General features: G+C 39.1%; 1 protein-coding gene across 2 annotated transcripts; it reads left to right on the top strand.

Annotated features, from left to right (window-relative positions):
• The first annotated feature begins 1,111 nt into the window (after positions 1 to 1,111).
• Positions 1,112 to 8,915, top strand: HDDC2 (HD domain containing 2). 2 transcript variants are annotated; one of them, XM_032216588.1, is made up of 6 exons: positions 1,112 to 1,236; positions 3,306 to 3,427; positions 5,208 to 5,310; positions 5,502 to 5,570; positions 7,531 to 7,669; positions 8,763 to 8,915. In XM_032216588.1, the coding sequence occupies exons 1-6, from the start codon at positions 1,192 to 1,194 to the stop codon at positions 8,858 to 8,860; spliced, it is 576 nt and encodes a 191-aa protein (XP_032072479.1). In that variant the 5' UTR covers positions 1,112 to 1,191; the 3' UTR covers positions 8,861 to 8,915. The 2 variants fall into 2 exon arrangements, with proteins under 2 accessions (XP_032072479.1, XP_032072480.1); XM_032216589.1 differs by lacking the exon at positions 8,763 to 8,915 and adding an exon at positions 7,784 to 8,736.
• Positions 8,916 to 9,405: the final 490 nt, after the last annotated feature.

Genomic DNA, 9,405 nt, shown 5'->3' with positions numbered 1-9,405 from the left:
AATTGGTTTGAAATTGTTCGTCATGGCCGTGTGTGCTTGTGCCTTCAAGCTAATTTTTGACTCCTGACAACTTTTTGGATAAGTTTACTTTGGCAAGATTGTTTTCAGAAATGATTTGCCATCGCCTGCTTCCTAGGGCTGAGAAGAAAATGATGGGCCCTACATCACCCAGCCTAAAGCCGGCTTAAAACTCAAGGTTTTTCATTTTCCTTAACCACTACGCCAAACTGACTCTCTTTACCACCTAGCATGTTGCCAAAATCCAATTGCTTGTGGTTTTTACGATAAACCGCAGCTAAGCAATCCATGCTTTCTAGTTTTAATATGAGGACCCTAAAAATATTTCCTTTCCTGTAGAGATTCTAAATCATCCTGGTTGTCCCAAAGATGCTTTTTCAGGAGGCAACTGGACTTTTTTTTTCTTTGAAGACATTTCGTCTCTCATCCAAGAAGCTTCTTCAGCTCTGACTGGATGGCAAGGAATAGAAGGATTTATTTTCCTTGCAGACAGCTAGTCATTTGCAACCTTTTGGAGGGTTGTTGGGAGTACTTGGAGGTTTATCTGTATCCTCATGGTCACCTTGGACTTTTGCTATACAATTTGGGATGAACACTCTTGGAATGGTGTGGGAGTAGGAACGGATTTCCAGAGAAAAAATAATTGCAGATTATAGGAACCAGGAGCACTACTCAAGTGACCCTGAGGACACAGATAAACCTCCAAGTGCTTCAACGACCCTAAAAGGAGGATGCAAATGACCAGCTGTCGGCAAGGAATATAAATCCTTCCATTCCACACTATCCTGTCAGAGCTGAAGAGGCTTCTTGGATGAGAAGCGAAACGTCTTCAAAGAAAAAACAAGAAAGTCCAGTTGCCTTCTAAAAAAGGACCTTTGGGATTTCCTCCTGCAGTTGTTTCTTTTTTTCTTTTTTTTTACATTGCCGTTATGTACGCAACGCACTTAGCGCGTACGTAAAGGAAACGGGCTCCCGCGACCCACCGTCTTTGACGAAGGAGAAGGCGGAGTCAAGCAACCGAGGCGTGGCAAGGAACTAAGTCAGTGGCCAGCGGATTGGAGCAAGTGGCCGGAAATCGCGCATAAACGGCGAGCGGATCCCGCCTCTTTCCCGGCTCTCGGCCGCTGCCTGTTGTTGCTGCGCTCGGCCGCCGACGCTATTGCCGCAGACGCGATGGGAAATTTGCTACAGTTTCTGAAGTTGGTGGGGCAGCTGAAGGTGGGAAATCCGGGCGGAACGAGAGGGGTGGGTTGGGTGTGTGTGTGGATTTTAGATTGAGGTGGTTCTCCCCGCTCGTGCTGGGCTTTCGTTGCCGGTCCCTCCGCGGACCTGGCTGGCTTATTCCGGCTCCTTTCGGAAGCCCCTCTCCGCTCTTCGTGGATCCGAAGCCGGGTCTTTTGGGGCGTAGGACGCGCACGATAAGCGGGGCCTCGGGAAGGGCTTACATGGCTGCCATCCCAGCCAGACGATCCGAGCGTTCCTGCGGAGGAAAGGATCGGCTTATCCGTGGCCTTCAGTGCCTGTTGGAAGGCGAGTCGTTAAGATCCAGGCGCCCGAAATACATTCATTTATTTCGGGTTTAAGATTTTAGTTCTTCATCAAATTCGCCTGGCTTCCCAGCATTCTTGAACGGCTCGGAACGGGAAATGGCAATAACGGCAATTAAAACGAAGAAAAATAGGAGGGATATTGCCATTTCGCTTTTAATCTGCTCGCTCAAACTGTTGTCCAAGGCAGCCTCTAATCTAGTTTTTTCCCCATGGCCACCTTTAATATGACAGATTAGGCTGAGAGACATAACTGGATTTGCCCACTCGGTGAATTTCCATGGCTGGTGATGGATTTGAACCAGGCTCTTCCCAGATCTAATTCATTCAATAATGTAATTTTTCTGGAGGCCGGCAGTGTATGAGCTGGCACAAGCCACTTGTGTATTTAAAGGTGCTTTGACATGAATGGGTTCTGGGCATGAGGGGTTAGAGTGTTACTTGGAGTCCATGATGTGGTCATTATTAATCACTCACCACTATCAAACCATCCACTAAGGCTGAGTTACTATTACTATTAGTCTTCTCATCCCATCTCCTCCCACTTATGATTGCATGACTGTAATTTTGTTGCTTGTATCCTTACTATTTATATTCATATTGGTTGTTTCCTGATTGCTTATTTGTACCCTATGACTATCATTAAGTGTTGTACCTTATGATTCTTGATGAATGTATCTTGTCTTTTTATGTACACTGAGAGCATATGCACCAAAGACAAATTCCTTGTATGTCCAATCACACTTGGCCAATAAAGAATTCTATTCGATTATCTTTTTAGGCTGCTTGGACACCTCAGCTGTTGCTTATGATTTATATTTCGTGATTGCATTGTTTTTAAAAGTTATGAGCTACCCAGCATTTTTATTGTGAGATTGCTGCTATATAAATTGAATAAATAAATACCGCTGTAGTGAAAAGAAAAACCTGCATAGATGTTTTTATGAAGTTGCCAAATCAATCAGAATAGAGTTGATTGGAGGGGACCTTGGAGGTCTTCTAATCCAACCTCCTATTCAAGCAGGAGATCTTATACCATTTCAGACAAGTTTCTTCTTTAAAATTTCCAGTGATAAAGCACCCACAACTTCTGAAGGCAAGCTGTTCCATTCGTTAATTGTTCCACACTGTTAGGAAGTTTTTCCTCAATCCCAGACTGCTTCTTTCCTTGAATAGTTTCCATCCAATATTGCTATCATGTCACTCCTATGGTAGTCCTTTTCTCTAGACTAGCTAAACCCAAATCCTGCAATTATTCTTCATATGTTTTAGTCTCCAGGCCTTTGATCATCTTAGTTGCTTTTCTTTGCACTTTTCCCAAAGTCTCAACACCTTTTTTTGTAACGTGGCGACCAAAACTGGATGCAATATTCCAGGTGTGGCTTACTAAAGTTTTATAAAACAGTGCTAATGCTTCGCATAGTTTAGATTCTATGCTTCTGTTTATACAACTTAGAATTGTATTGGCTCCCCCCCCCCCCCGCTAGCTCATATTTAAGTGATCATCTACTAGAATTCCAAGGTCCCTCTCATAGAAGGACCTGTTTTTGAGCCAGGCTTCGCCTAATTGTATAATATTGAAAACAACATGACCCGGTCCTTCTTTTTCCTTGTGTTTGAAAAAAAATTATCAGTATATATTTTTTTCAAAATATTTCTGAGGTACAATAGATGAACATGCTACCTGGAACATAGGTCTAATTCTCAATCTGGCTTTTCTGTTTCCTTTTTTGAAACCAGAGAGTACCTCGGACCGGATGGGTATACAGAAAGGTAAACAATCCAGAAAGTGTCTCAGATCACATGTACAGAATGGCAATTATGGCTATGGTTACTGAAGATAAAACTCTTAATAAAGATAGGTGAGTGGACCTTAAAATTAATTAAACAAATTGAATTTATATTTATTGAATTTATTTGCCATATTGTAAGGAAATGACTGGTTGGTTTCCAGCATTAAAACATTAAAATCCTAAGAAATATCTTTAAAACAGTAAAAATAGAAATCCCAAACAAGATAAAATATTGTTAAAATATGGGGTGGGAAGGAACAGGCCTTTTAAATTGCCTCTTAATTCAACCACCACCTCCAAAGTGATGCTTTCCTGTTAGGGTCCCAAGACATCTGGCAGAGCCAGGTCTTCAGATTCCTGCAGAAATACAAAAAACTAGGAGCCAATCTCATCTTGGAGTAAGATATTCAAAGGACAGAAGCCATGGCAAAGAAGACTCTTCTTCTGGACCCCACCAGCAAAAATTCCTTGACCAATGGGGCATGCCTTCTCTGCCAGTGTGGGTGGGGCGGACCAATCACAGTGGATGAAATGGTTCTTTAAGTAATCTGGGCCCATGCCACACAGGGCTTTAAAAGTAATAACCAAAACCTTGAATTGTACCCAGAAACAAACCGGTAGCCAGTGGCGATCACGGATCAGTGATGTAACATGAGTCATCCTAGGGACCCCAAGAATTGCCCGTGACACTGCACTCCGCACCAATTGAAGCCTAATTGTGAAATAGCACTAATTGTTCAAATGAATGTTACCAATCATGCTGATGGTTGCACTATGTCTTGTGGCTATTGTTAAAATGCTCCTTCCCAAAAGTTGGTCATATTTGATCGCATTGGCTTTGTTTTACAATGGGATGCATGTTGGATTACATTTTTAGATCTGCATAACTGATATAAAGCAGAATTCATGTTTTAGTTCTCTTTAAAAATGAGCATTGTTTGCAATATAAGGGTAGATTAATTGATTGATTACATTTATATTACATCACATGGGGATACAGTGGTTCATCTATTAAAGACGTTGAGTTTATCAGCTGGAAAATTGACAGCCTGGGTTCAAGATCCAAGTATTGCACGACTGGGTAAACTCCCATTATTTGCTCCAGCTTCTGCCCACCTAGCAGTTTGAGAGCATGCAAATGCAAGTAGATAAATAGGTACCACTTCAATGGAAAGGTAACGGTTTTGTGCAGTTCCGTGTACCCCTGGCCACATAATCATGGAAATGTCTTCAGATGCCTCTCCTGTCTGATTATTTCTTAATCAGTATTCTTTTCCCCTTTCTTCAAGGTCATTTTTCAGCTTCTAAAATGCAGTTAAAAGTGGAAGATCCAGAGGGAAGCCACTCCCAAGGGCCAGTGCTGCTACTGAAATTCAGTACCCCAAAACTACATCCCCTTCTTGTTTAGTTATCACAATCTGTTCCTTAAAATTAGAAGCAGAATGGTCACTAAGATAACACATGTCAGAGAGACACTGAAGGTTACTGGTTAGTTGCTGTCCTTATTTAATAGATTAGAACCCTCTGACTAGCTAGTTTTCATGTTTGAAACTGGCCAGACCTTAATCAGTTTCAGAGTGAGGGTTTTTGTTGTTAGGCCCTCAAAATGTTGTTACAAATGGTTGCATTAATCAAAGAATGGATTTTTAAAATTATTATTATTACTGGCATTTTTGGAACAAAGACTACTGTTAAAAGCTCTATTTATGAACCTTTGTATGACATTTTTTATTTCATTAAGGTATATGAAGATATGTTTTGATGGAGAACTATATACGATTAATATTCAGAGTACATTTTGCCGGTGGTACTTCTCTGTTGCATATCTTTATACATATTTTCTTTGCAGGTGCATTCGATTAGCTTTGGTTCATGATATGGCTGAATGCATAGTTGGTGACATTGCTCCTGCTGACAATATTTCCAAAGAAGAGAAACATCGGCAAGAAAAGGTCAGTATGGAGATGGGAGTAGTGTGATTGTCCGTAGCAGTTTTCCCTGAACTGACATTCCCAAAACAACATTAAAAACACTTCTATAACATCTTTCTGGTATAGAATAGGATAAAGGCATTTGTTAGCATTTCAATAAAAATTAGAGCATCTTGGAGATCTTGTTTTGTTTTTTCTTTCTTTCTTTTTAGGAAGCTATGAAACATTTGACCAGATTGCTGTCAGAGGATATGGGAAAAGAGATTTATGAACTCTGGGAAGTAAGTTTTCAGAAAATAAACTTATTGACATATTTTTTTCTTTAAAAAAAACATGTTAAAATATTTTTGCATGAAAGCCACCATCAATTTTTAAAAATTTCTCTACTGCTCATTAGAAGATTCAGGGTAATTGTCATACAGCTATGATCCATGATATTGGGAGTTAGAAAGCGGTTAGCAATTTGAAGTATACATACTTAACATGATCAGTATACCTTGTCCATTGAAGTGACCTCTTTCTTCGGTTTTTGCTTAACAGCTTCAGAAAGTGAATTATGTTTTTATGTTTGCATTAGAATATGTTTGTTTTAATTTGAGGAAATAATATTGTATTTCATGAAATAATGTGTGTAGTGGATAACAGGGAGCAGAATCCTTTTCATAAAAAATATTTATTATTTAAATTATACCCTTGTTTCAATCAACCAAATCTTTAGGGTCATAGAGAAGCATAGGAAGGGTAGAATACAAACAATTAGTAATTTTAAAAGCTGAGAAAAAAGTAAAATACACAAGGTTAAAAGAACATTTTAAATGATATGCATATATTCCCTACAGAAAGAGGAGGGGATAGAGGTAGAGAACCTATATTTTGCCAAGCTTTTGTTAATTTTAATTAACAAACCATTTTGTAGTCATTAAAATGGTTAACAGCGCAGATCTTTCATCATAGGCATCATGTATATATAGTCCTCAAGTTACAACTATTTATTTACTGACCATTCAAAGTTATGATGGTGTTGAAAAAAACGACTTGCAATCATCTTCCAACTTACCATTGCAGCATCCCTGCGGTCAGGTAATAGAAATTTGGATGCTTGGCAACTGGCATGTATTTGACAGTTGCAGTATCCTGGGGTCACATGATTGCCATTTACAACCTTCCCAGGGATCATAACAAGCGGAGTCAATGGGGGAAGCCAGGTTTGCTTAAGCAGTGTATAGGTCTAAGTGCTATTCCTATTTCCTTAATGACCACAGCAAAACATATCGTAAAATTGGGCTGTCTCACTTAGTGACTGTTATCTGTTAACGATGAAGGTTCTTGTGCTCATAGGTCAAGGATTACTTGTAATGAAAGTACTTTGCAATTTCAGACACTTTTCAAGAGCAGCACAATACAGTAGTTTGGTCAGATTGTATCCCAGACATAAGGTGGCTTAGAAAAGTAAATATGCAAATCACAGCCACAATCTGCATATGACCACTGGAGGTCAAGAACCATTCAAAAGACACAAATGGAATGCCGTTTCATTCAGAAAAAGCTTCAGCTTAGTCCCAGAGTGAAGCTTTCTCCTTACCATCAACACCTCTAGTTTCTCTGAATTTAACTTGAGCTTGTTCCTTCTCATTTAGCCCATTATTCAGGTGAGGCAATATCCCACAGTACTGATGGCTTGGGAAGAGCAATGGCATTGTGCATCTGTTAAACAGTATGCATGTGGATGAATAAACTTAAGATTCACTCAAAACAGGCCACGTTTGTTTAGGAAGATTTCTTATGCTGCACGTGGAGAATTACAATTTTAACAAAGGTGAAGCAAGATATCTCTCTAGCAACGAAAGAGAGTTCTCAAAGCGCGTAGTTTCCATGTGAACTAAGGGAAGAAAGGCACTCTGCTGGAAAAGTACCAGAAGGGAGGAAAGAAATGCTTTGAGTAACCCGGTGAGTGGGCACTGTAGTCCTTGGAAGCCGCTGCATAGAAGGAACATTCTGTGTAGGTCACCTTGATTGTTCTGGAACTCAAACTTAACCTTTGTATTGGGAAGGTATGTTTAGATGTGTGAAGGAAGAGAATATATAGTTTAGAGTCTCTTAGATAAGAAAATGAACAATACAGAATATAAACCTGCATTTGTTTCTACATGTCTGAGTTGCTAGAAAAAGTAATGCTGGGAATGACTTACAGACTCCAGTGTGACAGGATGAACTCCTTTTCCATTATATAATTCTCTTCAGGAATATGAACATCAGTCTACTGCAGAAGCAAAATTTGTAAAACAGCTGGACCAATGTGAAATGATTATTCAAGCTTTAGAGTATGAAGAGTTAGAGAAAAGACCTGGGAGATTACAAGACTTTTATGATACTACTGCTGGTAAATATCCTTTCCTTTAAATAAATTTATGTTTATGACTCATGAGACAAAACAAATGCTTCTTTACTGAGGGATGACACTGCAGGATGCCGTTCGCCTTTCTTTCTGGTGCAGAGCTAGCTCGTCCCCTGTGGCGCGGCTTGGAAAGTGCACAAATGTGAACCAAACAGGGCCAGCAGTCTTCAGCAGCCAAACTACTAGTATGTATTAGCATTATAGTCTCCCAGCTAATGTAACATTGTCATACACTTCATAAAGTAAAGATGTGATATTAATTTAAAACAGATGACTGGGATCCCCATGATTGCCTTTTCAAAGTGTTCTGGTATCAAAATTTCTCAAACTAGAAGCTGATAGCACCAAGATGGAAAAGGGAAGGAGTTGGACTGTCCTTCCAGGGGCTGCTCCCTTTTGCTGACTGGAAAAAAGATTTGTTGTTTTGGCCTCTGGAAACCTATTGGGGTCAGAGGGTTATTCATACCCTAAATCTTGTAGAAGTCTAGTTACTTGTACATTTTCCAAGATTATTAAATTTTGGTTGTAGGATCTTGTCCTTCAAGAAATGGATCCATCCATTAAAGTCTTTGACATGAAGTTGCAAGACATTCTAGTTAGAATTTTTCAAAGACACAAGCTGCTGCCAACAACCATTTCTATGATGGTTCGTGCCCTTGTTTTCCATGACTTTGGCTTGTCTACTTGTATTTTGGAAGGCTAGCAAGAAAGCTGTCAATTTGTGTAGCTCTCCGTGATGTTGATTTCAGAGGCAAAAGACATTTAAAAGCCCAGCCAATTGTGTTGATGTGTTATGGATTTGATTCTCCTCTCATCTGATCTGATTTCAGGTAGCAGATTAAGGCAATAACACAACATAGCTGCCTAGCATTTTTTCAACATTCCAACCTTTATTGTAATTTTAGGATGAAATACCTCAGCTTAGAAAATGGAACCAAATAAGTACCAAATATTAAAGCTTACATAATGTAGTAACACAGTTCTTGTAGAAAAATTATAGTTACCAGAGTTGCTGCCATAATCTTGTACTTAGCCTATTTGAAGAGTATGTAAACTAATTAAAATCTTTTTTCTGCAGGAAAATTTAGTCACCCAGAAATAGTCCAGCTTGTATCTTCGATAAATAAAGAAAGAAATGCAAATATAGCTGCGGAAAACAGTGATCCTCCAACTTGAATCACGTTTGAAATGTGCTTAGCTGGATCTAAAATAAATTATTTTATGATTTGAACGTCTGTGTGTGATCTTGTGGTATAATATACATAAAGACTGTTGGTTTATCAAATAATTTGTAGAAAATGTAGGCGGTGAAATGAATGAGGCTGTGATATGGGATAGGAAGGCAAATATTTTTTTAAGTATTGGAGTCAAAAAATTAAAGTGGCTGCTTTAAAAGCACGGTTGGAGTTTTATAGGAAGCAACTAGTACCTAGAATATTCAGTAACAATTTAAAATTGGACACAGTATTAACCACTTTGTTACTTCCATCTTAGACACTCTGCACAGCAAAAGTCTGTATTAAGTGAGAAAACACGTTCACCATTTGGGCAGTTCCAATTATTGAATTTCAAACACAAAAACCCAAATGATTAAACCATGTGTCAGCTTTTCGGTCTGCTTCCCTGAACATTTGCAATAGAAACAGTAACCTTCTTTAAATGAACCACATAACCCAGCAAGATAGGAAGACAAAAGTGAAACAGGAAAAAAAAAGCTGTTT

This window comes from Thamnophis elegans, chromosome 4 (assembly GCF_009769535.1).
Source record: "Thamnophis elegans isolate rThaEle1 chromosome 4, rThaEle1.pri, whole genome shotgun sequence".
NCBI lineage: Eukaryota > Metazoa > Chordata > Lepidosauria > Squamata > Colubridae > Thamnophis > Thamnophis elegans.
Note: the sequence above shows the minus strand (reverse complement) of the source record. Positions and strands in the feature narration are given on the sequence as shown.